A 20,196-nucleotide genomic window follows, 5' to 3' on the forward strand; every position below is an offset into this window, starting at 1 on the left:
AGTTCAGAACTGACCACTCCATCTTGGACTCTAGGGAATGAAACTGAAAGGATTGTTTTTAAATTGTACAAAATGCTTTAAATGATTTTATTTTAGCACTATGTTGTTTTAATTGTTGTTAACCGCCCTAAACAGTAGTCTGACAAAAAGTGGCCTCCTCTCCTCTTGCCTTTACTTTGAGAACTGCCTAGTAGCTTAATGCTTCGTTTATTGTAACAAGTGAAGCATTAAGTTGTCTTAATAGGACTGGTTGTCTTATGATGAAGCAGAGGTCCATCTGCGGCTATTAAAAAGGTAAAGGTAAAAAGTCCCCTGTGCAAACACCAGTCATTTCCAACTCTGGGGTGACTTTGCTTTCACTTTTTCACAGCAGGCTTTTTGACAGGATGGTTTGCCACTGCCTTCCCCAGTCACCTACGCTTTCCCCCCAGCAAGCTGGGAACTCATTTTACCGACCTCGGAAGGATGGAAGGCTGAGTCAACCTTGAGCCGGCTACCTGAACCAGCTTCCTCCAGGATTGAACCCAGGTTGTGAGCAGAGAACTTGGACTGCAATACTGCAGCTTACCACTCTGTGCCACGGGACTCCTTATCAGTGGCTATTAGCCACACTGTATTGATGAAACTCTGTCAGGGGCAGTGAAGCTCTGTATTCTTGGTGCTTGGGCGGGGCAACAGTGGGAGGACTTTTTTTTTTTGGCCACTGTGTGATACAGAGTGTTGGACTGGATGGGACATTGGCTTGATCCAACATGGCTTCTCTTATGTTCTTATGAGTTTCTTTCTTACTGAGACTCAAGCCATAGGATAAGATATAAACAGTGTATTCAAACATCAAAAGACAACCAGTGGCGTAGGAATACAGAATTAGGGGACTTTGGGAACAACAAACTCTCTAGGGTTCCTCCTCCCCCTTTCCCTCTCCAATATAAATAATTTCAAATTGTATGTTGTCATGCTCCTCTCCACGTCTAAACAAGAGTCTCTTTTGGAACTGCAGCCTCGAATCCCCCCCTTCTTTTCATTTATTTTCTTTTTGCTGAACCTGCAGGATGTGAAGATAATGGCTGTTATTGTGTACAAACTACTGTTTTCCTATCCCATTCTCTAACAATAAATTCACTGACAACATACTGCATTTCTGTAACATCTGGACTGCTACCTAGATTTACTTCCTACTGGCTTAGCTGGGAAAAGAAGAAAGCAGTGGATTATACTCTACCTGAGTGCATAGAGAGTATACGGAAGGAAGATGCTCTCTGAGAATACCTGCAATCTCTTGCACGTACTCCCCCACGATCTGTAAATGTCACAGGACTGGGGAAGAAAAGAGGTCATTATTAAAGTCGGGGCTGAGTCCCCAGTTTGACATCATTGCGTTTGGGATGCCCTACCTCCTCCAGGAACGCAGCACAAATTCCCTTGCTGGGGAGGAGGTCAGGCTTGTGTGTGTGTATCGATTAAAACCTTCTGTCGTTCTAGGCACAGTTCAGTATGGGTTGACTTTAAAACGTGACAGTACTCAATATGTCCACTATGTCCAATATGGAGGGCAGAAGAGCAATAGGTAACAATTCAGCTTCAGTTTCTAAATGGCCAAAATTTGCAGTGAATTTCATAAAGAGACAAGAGCGTCTATCCCAGGAAAGCGAATTATTAATGCTGCTACTCTGGGGACTTAGATAGGAAGATGAAACTCACCCTTTGGATCCCATCAGGGCAACACTAATAAAAGGAAACACGCAAATAATTCCCTTACATCTCCATAAGGAAAATGGTTATAGACTTAAATTATGAGGGAAGGGGGTGGGCGTTCCGGAAAGTTGCTGGGAATATCCTCTAAGGCAGGGGTTCCCAACCCCTGGTCCGTGGACCAGTACTGGTCAGTGGCCTGTTAGCAACTGGGTCATGAATTGTATAATTATTTCATTATATATTACAATGTTGTAGTAGAAGTAGTAATAGTACTAGTAATAAATAATAATACGACATTGGATTTATGTCCTGCCCTCCACTCCAAATCTCAGAGTGGCTCACAATCTCCTTTACCTTCCTTCCCCACAACAGACACCCTGCGAGGTAGGTGGGGCTGAGAGAGCTCTTACAGCAACTGCCCTTTCAATGACAAAAGCTATGTCTGACTCAAGGCCATTCCAGCAGCTGCAAGTGTAGAAGTGGGAAATCAAACTCGGTTCTCCCAGTGAAGAGTCCGCACACTTAACTACCACATCAAAATAAAGTGCACAATTGTAGCATCCCGAAACCATCGCCTCCTTTTCCGCCCCATCCGTGGAAAAAATGGTCTTCCACAAAACTGGCCCCTGGTGCCAAAAAAGGCTGGGTACCGCTGCTCTAAGGAATTCAGCTCTCACTGACTCCCGGAACCAAAGTGTTCTGATAATGAGGAGGGAAGCAGTTTTGGAAACACCAGCGTATTCATATATGCCACCCCTCTCCGGTCTCCTGTTATTTGGTTTCTCTAGTTTGCATGATTAGAACATGTTTTCAATCTAGTGAATAAGAAAAAATAAGGCATCCGCATGCATTCTGGTTCTGATTTGGTTGTGAGCGTTGAGGCTTCTTAGGAGGAGGAGAATGTGATGTGACCATTTAACTACATTTGACGTCATGCGGAATGCCAGCCTGGATGAAGCACAAGCCGGAAAAGATTGCCGAGGAAAACATCAACAACCTCAAATATTCAGATGACACCTCTCTAATGGCAGAAAGTGAAGAGGACCTAAAGAACCACTTGTTGAGGGTGAGTACTCAGAGTGTAGTACTCCGTATGTCCACAGGAGGGCAGCAGAGCAATAGGGAATAACCCAGCTTTAGTTTCTTGGCTAAAATTTGCAGTGAATTTCATAAAGAGACAAGAACACAAAAGTAGGCTTGAAACTCAACATTAAAAAAAAATTAAGATCACAGCAACTGGCCCTGTCAATCCTTGGTAAATAGAAGGGGAAGACATGGAAGTAGTGACAGACTTCACATTCTATGATTCTAACTTCCAACTCTATGATTCTATGATTCCTGTGTTCCAAGATCACTGCAGATAGTGACTGTAGCCATGATATTAAAAGACTTTTGCTCCTTGGGGGGACAGCTGTGGCAAACCTAGGCTGTATAATAAAAAGTAGAGAGATCACCCTGCCAACAAAAGTCTGTATAGTCAAAGTGATGGTATTCCCAGTAGTAATGTATGGCTGTGAGAGTTGGACCGTAAGGAAGGCCGAGCGCAGAAGAATAGATGCTTTCAAGCTGTGGTGCGGGAGAAGACTCTTGAGAGTCCCTTGGACTGCAAGAAAATCCTAAGGGAAATCAACCCTGACTGTTCTCTGGAAGGTCAGATGCTGAAGCTGAAGCTCAAATACTATGGGCACCAAATGAGAAGGGAGCACTCCCTGGAGAAGACCCTGATGCTGGGAGTGACAGAAAGCAAAAGAAGAAGGGGACAGCAAAAGATGAGATGGCCGGACAGCTTTACTGATGTAGCTAACACAAATTTGAGCAGACTTCGGAGGATGGTGGAAGACAGGAGGGCCTGAAGAGACTTGGTCCATGGGGTCGCAAAGAGTCGGACTCGACTTTGCGACTGTACAACAAAAATTTTTGTGCAGCAATATAATCAAAGGTTCCCATTCTAGGAAATGGCCACAAGGGGGCAGCAGAGAACTATGTTTCGATCTAAAAAGCTTATCGCCACCCTTCAAAACTGAAATCTAGAATTGCTTTTGTGAAATCTATCATTCATTGCTAACAGACGGCTCAGCTCCCAGTTCAGGATGTGGAGATCACAATGGCAGGAAGAGTCCGGCAGAGATTCCAGCCCAAAGGAAAACAGTAAAGAGCCCAGTCGCACTTTAAAAATCAGAAGAAGAAGATATTGGATTTAAATCCCGCCCTATACTCTGAATCTCAGAGCCGCTCACAATCTCCTTTACCTTCCCCTCCCCCCACAATAGACACCCTGTGAGCTAGGTGGGGCTGAGAGAGCTTAAAGCAGCTACCCTTTCAAGGACAACTCCTACGAAAGCTATGGTTGACCCAAGGCCATTCCAGCAGGCGCAAGTGAAGGAGTGGGAAATGAAACCGGGTTCTCCCAGATAAGAGTCTGCTCAGGTAACCACTACACCAGACTGGCTACACCAAATTTCACTGTAGCATATGCTTTCGAGAAACACAGCTCTCTTCCTCAGAGGCATGCATATGACGAATTTGTTAGTCTTAAAGGTGCAGCAACAGACTAACACAGCTAACTATTTCGGATCTCAGTCCAAACTCCAGAAGAATGCAGTAGCAGGTTATGAGAAAATGGGTTGACGACCAAATTCTGCAGTACTCGATGCGTCCACACGACGGCAGCAGAGGCTTACGAAAGATTCATAGTGGAAATTTGCATGGAAATTATTGAAGAGTCCGTGTTGGTTCCCGTTCCTCTTGCAGCCCAAACATTTTAAAACTAATGCTTAACACTGATAGAGAAAGAAGGTCTGTGCTTCCGCCTTTATTGGGGGTGGAGATGGGGCAATGTTCTGGCGCCCTTCAAGTATGACAACATCCTGGCTTTTCCCGGCTTTCACAGACGTCCCCCCTCCCCACCAACTAGGCGAATAACTGGTGTCAAAAGTTACGAGGAAGCTGCGTTTCCAGACTGCATTTATATACTCTATTTGTGAATCAATACTAGCTAACGGATCGAGGCATCTTGGAAAAGGGCAGCTTTCTGTATTCCGTGGCGCCTAAACGTTTGGCTTGAATGCGGAATGTTTTGGATGATGAAGCATGCGGACTTAAAGACTGAAAATGGCAAGAGAAACCTGGAAAGCGAGCGTCCAGTTGTCGCTGCAGCTACCTGCTATTGGGGCATCTAAACGAAGGGAGGTGTGGGGTTTTGGCGGAATGGGAAAGAGGCCAGGCTGTCTTTTCACATAAAGTTCAGCGCAAGCGCAGGAACCTCTAGTCCTTCCGGTAAATGGCCACAGGAGGGCAGCAGAGAATTATATTTGGACTCGAAGGATTCCGCGTCGACCTTCAAGACTTCTTTCCGAGAGTCGGGTGAGAGATTTGTACAGGGCTGCCTTAACGCAAGGGCCTGATGGGCACTTGCCCGTGGGCCCCACGAGCATGGGGGCCCCATACTAATCTGTGCATCACGCAGTACTTATCGACCATATACATTTTTATTCCTATGAGTAGTTGTCGTAGGGGCCCAGTACACTGCTTTGTCCGGGGCCCATAATGCTGTTAAGATGGCCCTGGAGTGATACAGTTTTCCTGGATGGAGCTTCTCTGTTTGAACACACGTATCCTCTTTCTCCCCGCCGTGCAGAGGATGGGGGCAGGGCCATTGCTTCTCACCAGGCTCTGCTTTGTAAATAGTCCTTTATCTTCTCCTTTGATCTGCTCTAATGGCTTCCAATTCCCCACTGGAAACAGAGTCATGCTGTTTCTTAGCCTAACCCACCTCACAGGGTTGTTGTGAGTAGAATAAGATGGGGGAGAGTTGAAGAGTCCCTTTTAGGGTATAAATGGAGTACGACTGAACAGCCCACTCCTTTTCCTATGTCTTAGGGAGGCAGATTACAGGTGGGCCCTGGGGATCCCCTGGACTTCCAGCTCACCTCCAGACTACAGAGATCAGTTCTGGAGAAAAGGGATGGTCTGGTCTGTATGGAACTGGTCTCTGCCCTCCTAAGAGTCCACCCAGCAATCTCCAGAAGTTTCTCAATCTGGACCTGGGGACCCTATCCCCTCATCCCCTACCAGTGCCCAGGGGGGACCTGCCAATCCTAAATGATATGTTTATAGTTGCCATAACCTACAGTTCACCTTAACCCAGGGGTGTCAAACTTATCTGGTATGAGGGCCGGATCTGACATAAATGAGACCTTGTTGGGCCAAGCCATGTCAAGCCAGGCTGTGTGTGTACCCATTTAAGATTAGCTAGCAGAGATATAAACTTTATAAAGGGCACAGACAAGCACAAAGGTTTTTTTTTTTAAAAAAACCCTTTAAATAAAACATGCTTAAAACATTAGTACTCACCAGTCTTAAAGCTGCTTTCTTTGTATCTCTCCCATGCAATCCAGGGAGCTGGGCAAAGGAAGCTCTGGCTCTTGCCTTCCTTCCCCAAGGGACCAGGAGGGGAGGAGTGTCAAGTCTGCTTAAAACTCTGGTCAAGTTTGTACCTAACACTGGTTCAGGAGAGAAGCATCCTGGGTAAAGCCAAACTGTATTCCATTGCTGCTAGCTTGAACTCTCCTCACCCCCTCCTTTTCTTTGTTATGTAGTATTGCTTTGAAATGGGAATATATGAACGTTTTTATCTGAGCCTTCTCAGGCCTGGCATCGGGGGAGGTTGGAGCCAGAGACGCTCAAGGCCAAAACAGGCCTGAGAACGAAGTAGTAACATCAGTGTGTGAATGTGCCCTGCATAGTACCCCTCCCTCAAGAATCCCTTTGAAGTGTACCTTATATGATTGCATTTTACTGTATGATCTTTAGTCTTTCAATCTCAACGTAGTCGAGTACAACAGCATCAATAAACTAGTTATTTTGTTTAAACAAAGACTCGTTATTGAATCTGCCGACTTGACAAGGAGCCTCAGCCAATAGAGGGAAGAGAGGCTTGGGTCAGTAGCTCTGCTATGCAATTGAGAGATCCTGGCAAAGCAAGCTCTGCCTCCCCCATTCCTCCCTAAGGGAGGAGCCTCAGCCTATGGAGAAAATAGAGGCTCTGCTCTGTAGCTCCTGTTCTATTGAGCAAGTCTTGCAAAGCAAGCTGTTATGCAGAAAAAGCAAGAGAGAGGGAGAAGGAAGCATATGACAGCCAGTTGCTTGGGGACCTGATAGGAGCCCTCCTGGGACCTGATTTGGCTCCTGGGTCGCATGTTTGACACCCCAGCCTTAACCCAACAGGAACCACTGCTACGTCCCTGCAATCACTTCTCTATGGGATTATTTTCACAATGGATCATTGCTGCTGTCTAAAAAGGAGGAAAAGTGCAAAGGGGGAATCCAGCTGAATCCTGTGAAATGGCCACAAGGAAGCTGCACGAGACCTCATGTAGGAGATCCAGCTGCATCTCAGGAGAGCAGAAAACATTAGGAAACTATGGCTGCAGTCACACATGCTAAATAATGCCATTTCAATCCACTTTCAGTGCACCTCTCAACTGAATTTTACTGTGTGGACTGGCAAAATCATGATGGAAAGCGAGCCGGTCAGGGAGGGAGCCAGTCAGGGCCTACTAGGGAGGGCGACCACTTTAAATTTCTCCCCAGTCACCTTCCCTCAGTCACACAGAAATTCTGTCAGACTCCCAAAATAATAGACACCAGATGTTTTTAAAATTCAAAACCACAACAATATTTATTAGATAACAAAAGGCAAGGGAGAGGGATCAAAAATAATATTGATTATAATTAATCAATAACAAAGAATCAGTTGGCAGGTAGATGGATGGCAAATGATCAGATACTGAATGCAGAGATTTTATCAGCCTGAGGTAAAATATAACAATAACTTTGGCAGAAGATCTTTAACATAAACAGGTAGGCTTCAGAATCCTACTAGATTCTACAGGCACACTGTGCCTTCTGAGCACTTAGAATGCTGTTACTTCAGTTGTTTAGCCCTAGGCTTCAGCTATGCCAAATCATAAAAAAAATCAAACTACAATCACTCTTTCCACACACACATAGGAACTCTTGACTGGTGCCAGTATATTCTCCCTCTCAGACACTCTCACACTAGCTTCCAGGACTCGCACCCCTCAATACTGATGCATCTCAGCCCCACAGCTGGTCTTTGGGTCTGAGTCTTGGGTAAACCTGCTGACCACCAAAACCCAGTTCACCCCCTTCAGTGTGTCTTGGCATGATCTAGTTTGTACACAGGAGACTGCCTGATGTGCTGGCAAAATCAACCTCAGAGAGTTTCAAACTGCCTGAAAACTCTCTCTTTCAGACAGAGTCTACCTAGTTCTGTCTCCCACAAGGAGCCCAGCCTCACTGGCTGATCTCAGTCCCTCATCCAGTTGTCTTTACAATTCACTGGCCTAAGCCCACAGTCTTCAGACCCCTTCTCTGAAGACCTAACTTGAAGACTCCTCAGCTAAGACTCAAATCCTGAGGTGATTTACTGCTAAGCAAACCTCATATTAGGCTTCCCAAACCTCCCGCCCTGGCGGGGGACCCCAGGATTTCCACCTTCTTCCCCCGCTCCCCCAAAAAATGGAAGCGGGGGGAGAGGGGGGAAACGGCGCTGAGCCGCCAGATCCTGAAGCCGGCGAGGCCGCCGCGCCGCTGCCGCCCCCTCCCTGCCCACCGCAGTTTCTCCTCCGAGATGGGCCCAGGCTGAGCCCATCTCGGAGGAGCAGCCAATAGACGGCAGCAGCGCAGGGGAGGGCGAGGCAGGCCAGGAGCATGGCGAGCCGCGAATCCGGGCCCTTCTAGGACCCGGACTTGCGGCTCGCCATGCCCCCGGCCCGCCTCCACCCCCCCACCTCTGCTTCCACCCCAGAGGCGGCAGCGGCGCGGCGGCCTCTTCTCCGCTCGCCGTGGCTGCTCTTCCAAGATGGGCTCAGGCTGAGCCCATCTCGGAGGAGCAGAACGGCGAGCGGAGAAGAGGCCGCCGCGCCACTGCCGCCTCTGCTCCGCTCCGTGGCTGCTCTTCCGAGATGGGCTCAGGCTGAGCCCATCTCGGAGGAGCAGCATGGTGAGCAGAGAAGAGGCTGCGGGGTGCGTTTCCGCCCCTCCCCCTAGCTCCACCCCAGTGTCTCCTGGCTCCACCCCCAAAGTCTCCTGGCTCCACCCCCAAAGTTCCCAATTATTTCTGGGGTTCGATTTGGCAACCCTACCTCATATGGATACTTTTTCGTTGCTAGGGCAACGTTCCAGCCAATAGCTGCAAACCTGTTCCCTAGCTCTCAGGCTAAGTTCCTGAGTCCGTCACAACTCTGTTTACAATGGGGAAATGGTAGCAGTTAGAACAGATCAAAGGAGAAGATAGATGATTATTTACAAAGCAGAGACTGGTCAGAAGAAATGGGAGGGAGCAGTCTGGGGCTCCTGGCCCTGCCCCGATCCCCCTGCACCCCAGGGGAGAAAGAGGATACATGTGTTCAAACAGAGAAGCTCCATCCAGGATAACTGTATAAATCTCTCACCTGACTCTCAGATAGAAGTCTTGAAGGGCCCTGCGGAATCTTTTTGAGTCCAAATATAATTCTCTGCTGCCCTCCTGTGGCCATTTACCAGAAGGGGTGGAGGTCCCAATCGTTGCACTGAACTTTATTGTAAAAGAAAAGTGAAAAGACAGCCTAGCCTCTTTCCCATTCCACCAAAACCCCACACCTCCCTTCATTTAGATGTGCCAATAGCAACAGCTAAAAACAAAGTTTTATTCAGAATTTAAGCTTTCATATGCATGCATACTTCATCAGACAATGGAATGGGGTACAGTGAGCAAAGCTGGTGGGCAATGGTTAAGAATGCAAGGTGGTACAAAGTCAGAATCCAATGGCAAAACAGTGAAATTAACAAACTGAAAGAACATTTGGTCTGGACAGCATTTGCATGGGAAACCAATAAAACAGTGACATGTCAATAGGAGAATGAGGCCATAAAGGCTGTCTGTTACTTCTCCCAAATAAGTTGAGGTTTTTTGAAACTTCCCATTATGACAGCTCTGAAAATAGAATGAGAAGAGAATGCTTGGCAAGTTACCATCTGGTGATGAGAATAGGGAGAAGCAGAATTATTTTCTCTGATCCCCATCCTTTACCCTCTTCAAGCACACTTGTGAGCAAAGAGCGGGGGTGGGTGGGTTGGGGGAACAAATTACTTCCTGCACAAGAGGTAGAATACCACAAGCCAAGACAGCTGGGGGCCACCACTACACACAACCAACAATACCTCCCTTCAGAAGAACTTGCATCTGACTGTGAACAGGCCTCACTTTGGACAGGAGCAGAGCCCTGGAACTTCTAAATTTAATGGTGCTTTTTCCTACCCCTCCCCCGATACTTGCTTTTGGGCTCCACTGTTCAACCCCGCCCCCCGTGATAATTTTGACAAACTTTCTAATATTTCCCCCCACAAAAAGTGGGAAAATAACCAAAACATATAAAGCAGACAGATGGAAATCATCATGCCACTGTGGCCACACAGGAGAAAGTCATTTTAAAAGTATGATGAGAGTAAGGTTTTATTATGACAATTCTAATTCAAGAAGCATTTTAAGGCAGATGCAGAGCTGGTATAATTAAGTACACCTTCCAATGATGTCAGGGGTGTGTGGCATATGCATGCGAGTTGTGCTAATGAGCTCTGGCACCTCTTTTTCTACAAAGTGACCCCAGGACACAGAGTGGGGACCACAGACACAACCTGTAAGGTGTAACTCTGCCCTGAGGAGTCCAGGTAAGTTCACTGCCTCCTTAGAAACTGAGAAAGACAATCCTCAATAAGGGACACCCGCCATTGTGCCTCCATCAACAAACATTCATTTGCCACAAAACTAGTACCCTGACTTACCAGCAGGCCTAGAGAGTTTCTGTAGTTCCCAAACAAGGATCCTTATTATTTCTGACTGACACTTTTCCGCTCATGGTGTAACTTGGTGTGACTTAAAATTTTACTAGGAACACACAGCCTTCATTTCAGGACAGAAAGAGAAGATTGACATGGCTGACCAAGGACCTGCCAACAAAGCAAAGTAGACTTCTCTTTATTCTACCTGTGAGTTCCCAAATTTCCCGCCTCTGTAACTTGATATTGTACATTCTGTCTTTCCATCACTCATTGCTCTGAATGAGACACAGAACTATTTCTGGCTTTGGAGAACCACAGGGTGACTTACAGCACCTCAGAACAGACACGTCAGAGTAACAGACTACAAATGGGTGGGATTATCTGGGCCTACCACCCATAGGCCAAAAACTGTCATCAGAAGGCCCACAGAGCAGTGGTGTTTCTGCTTTGAGATTTTTTTTCCTTCCACTTTCTGACACTTAGGAGGATGGATCTGGAAACCCAAAGGTACGCATGCCAAGTGTTTTCATAGCCATATTCTTTGACAACACCCAGGTTTCTGGAAAGCTGATCTCTTTCCTGAATTTTCTGGTGGGGCTCCAGATATTTACAGGTGGATCCCTTCCCCGAACTCCTCAGGAACTATATAAGCTAGCCTAGCTTGCTACTGAGCATTCAGCCAGATACCAACATGGGATCTGGCCTCTTCTTCCTTTCTGTGGGACTCCTTGCCCTCCAGACCAACCTGACCAGAACCTCCAGCCAGAAGGTTACAGGTGAGTACTCTACAGGGGAGGGCAGAAATTGGGAGGGGAGAGTCCTCTGCAGGGCACATGGCCCCAGAGCCGACCATCCAAAGCAGCCATCTTTTTCTCCAGGGGGAATAATGTCTGAAGATCAGTCATCATTCCCAAAGGTCTCGAGGCCACACATGGAAGAGGGCGTCCCCCTACTACAGAAGGCCGTGTGCTGATTTTGTGCATGATCAGCGGTGCCCCGAGGCCTTCCCGTGTGAGCAGAGTGAAGGGGAAATCTTAGGGTTGCCAGGTCTGTATTGTAGAACAGCTGGAGACTTTGGGGGTGGATCCAGGAGAGGGCGGGGTTTGGGGAGGGGAGGGGCCTCAGCATGGTCTATTCCATAGAGCCCACCCTTCAAAGCAGCCATTTTCTCTGGGGGGGGAAATGCAAATGAGAGAACCACAGAATGGGCAACAAATTACCCAGATTATCCTCCCAGCTAGAGCATCAAATGATACAAAAATATTGCAACCCCCCCCCCAAATTATACAAAACCCATGGTCTATTTTTGTATAATTTGTTTTCTCCAGGGGAGTTGATCTCTGTCAGCTGGAGATCAGTTGTAAAAGCGAGAGATCTCCAGGCCCCACCTGGAGGCTGGCAACCCTAGAACATCTCCTTTGCTTCAACTTGAATGGGAAATAGTGAGCCTGCAGAAACTCTGCCAGCCAGCAGACTTACAATCCAGTATGATGGGAGTAAGGTTTTATTATGACAATTCTAATTCAAGAAGCATTTTAAGGTAGATGCTGAGCTGATATAATTTAATACACCTTCCGGTGATGTCGGGTGTGTGGCAGATGCACGACTTCTGCTAATGAGCTCTGGCACCTCTTTTTCTACAAAATGAGCCCAGGACACAGTTTTCCCCTCAAGGCGTAACTTGGTGTGACTTAAAATTTTACTAGCAACTCTTTTGCAACTCACAGCCTCCATTTCAGGACAGAAAGAGAAGGCTGACTTGGCTGACCAAGGAACTGCCCACAAAGCAAAGCACACACACACTTAGGCACAAATGGTGTTTGGGGAGAGGTTGTGGGGAGCACAGCAAGCAGGGTGGGGACAGGCCATGTGGAGGTCATCCAAGCCCACCCCCACATCCAGCTGGCCCCACAGGTGGAGAGCCGTTTCACCCCCTTGTCTGGAATGCACCACAGAAATCATCGTGGGTAAGTTGCATCCATATATATGGGTCTCATTTCATCATTGCTGCCTAATGAGACAAAATCTTTACATCTGATTGTATCACTGGAAACCCATAAGGATGTGTTGCCAGTCTAAGGGTGCCATTCTCCAGGTGGTTGCTGGAGAACTCTCAGAATCACAACCAGTCTCTGGGTCACAGAGATCAGTTCCCCCAGAGGAAAAGGCTGCTTTGAAGGGAGGCTGCCATGGCGTTATACCCCGTTGAGGCCCCTCCCCTCCCCAAGTCCCAGCCTTAGGGTTGCCAAGTCCCCCACGGCCTCCAGCAGGGGACTGTTTTCAGAAGTGACGTCATCGCGCCGGTGATGGTACCATAGAGTTTCCCTCCCAAATTGCTAGAGCATCTGGGAAAACCATAGTTTCCCCATACACTCCTAGAGCGGCCAGCGCACAACATTGCCGGCACGAAGACGTCGCTTACAAGTGATGTCATCACACCAGTGATGTCAGGGGAGGATCCCCCCCCACCGGCCCAACGTGGGCTGGCAGGTTGCGAACCTCCAGGGTGGGAGAACCCCCGCCTGGCCCGGGAACGTGGCAGCCCTACCCACCCTCCAAGGCTCCACTCCCCAAATCTGCTGAATTATCCCATTCCAGAGGCTGCAATGCTAATTCTCAGTCAGAAAGATTTCATTACACTACAGGGAAGATCAGAGATAAAACACATTCTGGGCTTCTAAACTCTCATTCCCCTTGTTTTACTTCTTGGCAGAGTAATTAATGCAGCAGAGTTTGCACAAAGTGATTGAAGTACAAATAAAGCTTTTTTCAGGAATTACCAGACTTGAGACAGAGAAAGGCTGCCAGCCTCCAGGTGGGGCCTGGAGATCTCCCACTTTTACAGTTGATCTGAGCCCAATTTGGGAAAGGGTGGGATATAAATCCACAGAAATAAATAAATCTCCAGTTGGCAGAGATCAGCTTCCCTGGAGAAAACAGCTGCTTGGAAGGGTGGACTCTAGGGCATCGTATCATGCCCAGAACTCTCCCCTCCCCAAACTCCACCTTCTCCTGGATCCACACCCAAAGTCTCCAGGTATTTTCCAACACGGTCCCAGCAGCCCTAAGACAGGTTCCTCTCTACCTCACTAGCTGAGAAAGAGACTGAAGGTATTTGTGGAACTTCTGAAAAGGAGCAGAAAAGTACCCTAAGAGGAGCAATCTGGAGATGGACAAGGAATAATGCTTCTTTTTGTTCCTTAGGTCATGCCAAATCCTTCTGCTTTTTTCCAACCATTATGGTTCCCCTGATGCAGTCCATCTGGGTTGGACTGGGGTTCCCCTGACTCCGTCCACTGGGCTTCAACACTGTTGGGAGGCTTCACAGTTTGCGCTGCAATTTTGAACAGATATTTGGAGCAAGGGGGACAGTGGATGAGTCATGGTTCCAACTGGTTCTCTGCCCCAGAGAAAAACAGTCTGCAGTGCTGGCTAAGAGTGGCAGACTCTAATCTGGAGAACTGGGTTTGATTTCCCACCCCCCCTCACATGCAGCCAGCTGGGTGACCTTGGTCAGTCACAGGTCTCTCAGAGATCTCTGACCCACCTACCTCTGTTGTGGGGAGAGGAAGGTTGCAGGCTGCTCTGAGACTCCTTTGGGTAGTGAAAAACCAATTTTCCTCCTCCTCGTGGGACTTGCATGTGGATCTCCAGCCACATCTCAGTCACCCTTTCATGGGGGAAGGGAGCTGAGAAAGCCAGACCCATTGGGAAAGACTCAGACACCTGCTTAACAGGTTTAGAGCTGCTGCTGGTTAGGCCTGACTGTCCTTCCTCCCAGCCAGAGTGTCACTTGAGGTATCATGAAGCACCAGACACCGTGGGGAAGAGATGCCTCTCGCTTGTCATGAGCAATGTGTTTCTGCCTTTCTTTTCACTCCCTTTCCCCCTCTGCCCTATTCAGGTGATGCTCCCAGCCCTCCAAGCAACAACACTTTCCCCCTTCCCACAGAAAACCTGATTTTGGAGCTACCGGTCACCTTCTTGTGCGGGGTGGAAGGACTTGACTTGAACAAAACTATGGTGAGGTGGTTCCACAAAGGCGAACCAGAAGCCGTTTCTATCGCCTCCTTTGGCGGCCCTTCGCACCACGAACTTCTCTACATTACTGGATTCCGTCTGGAGGACTGGACCCCTGGAGATACTTACGACTGTGTGGTGCAGGCAGAGCCCACGGATGAGGACATGGGTAAGACGCCGCTTGGGAGGGCTTCCTTTTGCTGGCTGACACGGGGCACTAACTGTGGTCAACTTTTTGCCAGAGCAACCGCCATCCCCCTGGTGCCTCCACACCACAACATCCACTGTTGTCTCTCTTTCAATAGGCAAACACAGACCATTGCCTCAGGTGGCACTGGGAGTGGGGGGAGGCAACTGCTGATGGTGCCCGCAGGGCCAGCGCGCCCACTAGGCGACCTTACTCTGTCACCTAGGGTGGCGGCCCTGGGAGGGTGACAAATTGGATGCTCCCTGGGAGACTCCCGCTGTTCAGCTGATTGGCAGGGTCTTTAAATTACCCGGGAGGCTGGTGCCTTCTCCTGGGCACTCCCCCAATCATGTGGGAGCGCTGGCAGAAGCAGCTGGACAGCCTCCCCCCTGACCAACTGGGAGGGGCCAGAGTCTGGGAAGGGTGGGCTTTGGAGAGGGGCGGGGCCTCAGTGGGATCAAATGCAATAGAGCCCACCCCCTGATGCTGCCATTTTCTCCAGGGGAAGTCATCGCTGTCTTCTGGGGATCAGTTGCAATCCAGGGAGATCTCCACCCCCCACCTGGAGGCTGACAACTCTAGCGAAAGAGGGAGGCAGAGCTGGTCCCAGGGGGGGTGAGAAACAGGAGCCGAGAAGAAAGATTTAGGGGCAGAGCAGGGAGGGGGCAAAATGGGATCCCCCCCCCACATACATGTCCCAGTAGATGGCGTCTACTGGTGCATTTCTATTGTGGATATACTTGGAGTGAAAAGCGAAAACGAGGAGCCAGCAGGATTACAGAGTCCTCTTTAAAACAGACTTTCTGCTCCTGGTTGTTAATGCGAGTGGATCTGGACTAGAGCTGCTCCGGCCTCTTCCCAGAATGCCTCTGGCCAGGAATGCAGTTCCGACTGGCTCGGCATCAGGGGTGTGGCCTAATATGCCAATGAGTCCCTGCTGGGGTTTTTTTTAGGAACAATACTCGAAACAATGGAGATGTCAGGGGGTGTGGCCTAATATGCAGATTAGTTCCTGCTGGGCTTTTTCTAGCGAAAAAAGCCCTGCCTCTGGCCACCATAACAGTGGGAGGACTTCCTCTCCATCACGCGCCATGCAGGAGGGCTTAGTAGCGTCAGCAACCGTCGTGGCTGGGAAGGGGGATGCGGGGAAAGTATTTCCGTTTGCAGTGTGTGTAGACAATTCAGAGGAAGGCGTGTTCTGATGTCCCTCCATCTCCTTCCACCAAGGCCCCTCCCTTCTTCTACGGAGCCTCCTGATTTGGCCTAAAGGTGAATGCTCTCTCTCTTCTTTCCACCAAACTGTGTTTTGCATCCCTCAACCAGGCAATGCTTCAGCCTCCAACCAGACCCTCTTCAAGCCCGACTTCATGGAGGACAGGAAAGAATCAAAGATAATCTTTATCTGCATGATTTTAGGATTTTATCCAGACATCGACATCCAGTGGCAGGAGAATTTCAGCACCTTGCCTGAAGGCGTCGTTATTATCCACAACAGTAACAAGGAAGATCCCTTTGTCATGTACAGCAGAATTACTTTCCCCAGTACAAGGGAGTTACGTGAAAAAACCTACTCATGCAGAATTGAACAACAAGAGCTCCCAATCCAGCCCACCCAGAAGGCCAGGAAGAAAACTGGGGCCGAAGAATGAAGACCATCCCTGGTCCAGCCTTGTGTTATCTCCTTTCTCCAACCCCAGAACTGGCTTTACTGCCATCAGATCAAGCCATTTGGGAATCATCTCCATGAGCTCCTTTGTGGTCAATGGCTAAATAAAAGACAAGCCCACAGAATGCTGGGGCACCCAAAAGACTTTACGGTTGATTGCAGCCTCAGTTCCTCCGCCTTAAGCCCACTTTGTCACAAACAGTCCCTTTCAAAGTGGATGTTGGGGAAGATCAGTTTCTGCTGCTAGCAAAGATCCAAATCCAAATACCTTTATTGGCATAGAAATAAAAAGTACAGCATGGCAAATTTACAGGAAGTTTACGTTATAAAACCCAGTCGAACATCAAGAAGGGGAGCAGCTAATCTTTTGCTCTATGGCAGCCAAGAGGTACTTTGCAACTAGGTTTGCGATATGCTAGCAAAGATCAGTTAATGATAGCTTAGCTCTCCCCTACAGCTACAAGAGAGAGGGCTGGGGTGGGGGTGGGGTTACGAAGGAGCGGAACTTTCCCCCTACCATTCCTTTGCTGCTCCCTAAAGCCCCCTTAAGTCTGTTGGGGTCCCCTTGGATATTGCCATCCCCTCCCCTTCTATTTCCTCTCCTAAAACACCCATCTGACACCAGGGGGAACTTCAAATTGGGAGAATCTTCTAATGCAGAGAGCACTCTGACTGTGGGTAGGGAAAACAAATGAGGTTTTTAATTTCTTCAAGATGCACAAACTTTTTTCACGACTAAAAGTTCAATACTCTTTGGGTGTAAGTATGCAGGATCCAAAACTGAAACCCTGTCCCTAAGGAAAAAGAGGTAAGAAGAAAGATTCCTGATCTAAACTTAGCAGGTATCTGTCCGACATCAGCACCTTTCTCTCCTTTGAGGAGGAGAAAGCAAAGGTACACATATGAAGGAAGGTGTCCAGCTCCTGCAAGCACACACACAGACACAGAAAGAGAACTGTGCAGACTGCTGTTAGCTCTCCCCTTTCCAGTTGTGTCAGCGCCACGGGGTCAATCCAGCCTCTGGGGGGTGGATCAATTTCAGCAACCCCAATAAAACCCCTGGGGCCCACAGCCATATATCCTGCCTCAGGGGTGTACTGTTTTACACCTCCAGAATGACCACACTACAGTTTGGTCTTTTGTGACATGATTTCTAGTCTCTACTCTAAACCCCTGCACCTTGGCACCAAGCCAGATACCTTGCAAATCAGGTTGAGGTTCTCTGCTGCCCTCTTGTGGCCATTTACTGGAAGGACTGGAGGTCCCTGCGGTTGCACTGAACTTTATATTGTAAAAGCGAAAAGACAGCCTGGCCTCTTTCACATTCGACCAAAATCCCACACGTCCCTTCTTTTAGAGGCCCCAATAAGCAAGAAACAACAGCAACTCGATGCTGGCTTGTCAGGTTTTTGCCACCTTCAGTATTAAGTCCGCATGCTTCATCCTCCTCCTCATCTCTCGTTCAAGGCCAAATGTTTAGGCAACGCAGAATACAGAAAGCTGCCCTTCTCCAAGATGTTTCGGTCCCTTAGCTAGTAATGCATACATAACTTTTGACACCATTCCCCCTGTGCAGACTGTTGTTAGCTCTTTCCTTTCCAGTTGCGTCAGCGCCCCAGGGCATCAAGCCAGATACCCTGCAAGCCAGGTTCAGATTCTCTGCTGCCCTCTTGTGGCCATTTACCGGAAGGACTGCAGGTCCCTGCGGTTGCGCTGAACTTTATATTGTAAAAGTGAAAAGACAGCCTGGCCTCTTTCACATTCGACAAAAACCCCACACATCCCTTCATTTGGCACGCAAAGGCTGTCATCACACATGCTAAATGATGCAGTTTCAATCTATTTTCAGTGCGCTTTCGATCAGGATTTTGCTTCGTGGAGGACAGGAAAGACTCAGAGGTGTCCATTATCTTCATTGTTATAGGACTGAAACTGCATCATTCAGCATGTGTGTTTACAGCCTTTGCGTGCCAAAAGAGAGGCTGTTCTACTGGCTGGGCATTCTACCTGCCCAGGTTGATTGGGCCCATGATAGGAACACACATCTGGCAGCTTCCATTTCCCTGCCAGAGCCCTTATTTTCTGGTCCTTGTCCTGGAAAAATCACTGTCCCAATTCTCCACCCCCCCCCCGCCCACTCCCCTGGTCTATTTTAAAACATACCCTTTCTGAGACGCTTGCTACTCTGAGACCTCACATCTGTCTCCCCCATCCCTACCCCCCAGGATTCAGCTCCTTCCCAGAATGTCCTTGTAGATAATTCTGGTATTGTGGCCACCTCACTCCAGAGGAATGCAGGTTAAGATGGCTTGACGACCAAATCCTGCAGTACACAACGTGTCCACACGAGGGCAGCAGAGGATTAGAAAAAGGTGGGTTCAGGGTGGGGAAATTGTTTTTTCAACAAACACAGATCCCTATTTGTAATTCTTTTAATCTGCTGCAAACATTCCCATGATTCCGCACTGCCCACTTCTATTAAGAATTTATTAATTCCCATTCCCAGTTGTCTGATGAGGTCTGTTTAAGAGCATACGAAAGCTTACATTCTGAATAAATCTTAGTTGGTCTTAAAGGTGCACTGGTCTACTCCTTTCTTCTATTGAAAAGTCAGTATTGGTCTCGACTGTTGGTCCAATTCCCCTTGCAGCCTACAAACATTTTGTACCTAATGCTTACACTGATAAATGAAGAAGGTCTGTGCTTCCGCCTTTATTGGGGATGGACATGGGGACTATGTTTTGGCGCCGTGGTAGTATAACAAAATCCTGGCTTTCACAGATGCCCACCCCCCCAAGAGGCAGGGGGGGGGAATGGTGTCAAAAGTTATGCATGCATTACTAGCTAAGGGACCGGAACATCTTGGAGAAGGGCAGCTTTCTGTATTCTGCGTTGCCTAAACATTTGGCCTTGAACGAGAGATGAGGAGGAGGATGAAGCGTGCGGACTTAAGACTGAAGGTGGTAAAAACCTGACAAGCCAGCCCCACGTGTGTCCTCCTGAGCATGTGCGCTGGGAAGATGTGAAGCCGTCGCCGCCACGTTGACTGTGGGCACAGTCCTGTCCTGTTATACGAGAAACCGGCAGCGCAATCAAGGGCAGGCTTTCCCCCAGGATGTTAATGCGAAATGGAGCCCTGGCTGGATGAGGGGGAGGGGGCTCCAGGGAAGGTTGACAACCTCCAGGTGCAGGCTGGAGCTCTTCTGGGGTTACATCCAGCCCAAGGTTCCTATAAGCTGAGTTAATGTGACCTAGATCACAGGGTGTTTTTAGCCTCCAGCTCCCATATTTTTTGTCTTAGGTCCGGAAAAAATTCCCCCAGAGTAAACTAATTTATGCGGTGGACTCAGACTTTGTCCTGTCCTCAAATTGCTCGGGAATCGCTAAATCAAAGTTGACTTTTGCATACTGCTATGCCAAATACTTCACATTTCTGGGATCCGAGATCACTGCAGATGGTGACTGTAGCCATGAAATTAAAAGACGTTTGCTCCTTGGGAGGACAGCTATGGCGAATCTGGGCAGTATAATAAAAAGTAGAGACATCACCCTGCCAATAAAAGTCTGTATAGTTAAACAATGGTATTCCCAGTAGTAATGTATGGCTGTGAGAGCTGAACCATGAAGAAGGCCGAGCGCAGAAGAATAGATTCTTTTGAGATGTGGTGCTGGAGAAGACTCTTAAGAGCATAAGAACATATACACACAAACACACACACACACACACACACAGTGGCTAATAGCCACTGATGGACCTTTGCTCCATATTTTTATCTAAACCCCT

At 48.3% G+C, this 20,196-nt stretch overlaps 1 protein-coding gene across 1 annotated transcript; it reads left to right on the forward strand.

The window, feature by feature from the left end:
• The first annotated feature begins 4,961 nt into the window (after nucleotides 1-4,961).
• LOC132583747 (uncharacterized) lies at nucleotides 4,962-16,554 on the forward strand. The gene is made up of 4 exons (XM_060255399.1): nucleotides 4,962-5,058; nucleotides 10,650-11,315; nucleotides 14,444-14,728; nucleotides 16,070-16,554. Exons 2-4 carry the CDS (start codon nucleotides 11,231-11,233, stop codon nucleotides 16,393-16,395), a joined length of 696 nt encoding a protein of 231 aa, XP_060111382.1. The 5' UTR covers nucleotides 4,962-5,058; nucleotides 10,650-11,230; the 3' UTR covers nucleotides 16,396-16,554.
• The last annotated feature ends 3,642 nt before the right edge of the window (nucleotides 16,555-20,196 follow it).

The sequence above is a fragment of the Heteronotia binoei genome, chromosome 15, assembly GCF_032191835.1.
Source record: "Heteronotia binoei isolate CCM8104 ecotype False Entrance Well chromosome 15, APGP_CSIRO_Hbin_v1, whole genome shotgun sequence".
Classification (NCBI taxonomy): domain Eukaryota; kingdom Metazoa; phylum Chordata; class Lepidosauria; order Squamata; family Gekkonidae; genus Heteronotia; species Heteronotia binoei.

Coding starts and splice junctions, on each gene's coding strand:
- LOC132583747 (XM_060255399.1), top strand. CDS start 11,231: ATGGGATCTGGCCTCTTCTTCCTTTCTGTGGGACTCCTTGCCCTCCAG. Junction 11,316..14,443: donor CTCCAGCCAGAAGGTTACAG/GTGAGTACTCTA, acceptor TGCCCTATTCAG/GTGATGCTCCCAGCCCTCCA. Junction 14,729..16,069: donor GCCCACGGATGAGGACATGG/GTAAGACGCCGC, acceptor TCCCTCAACCAG/GCAATGCTTCAGCCTCCAAC.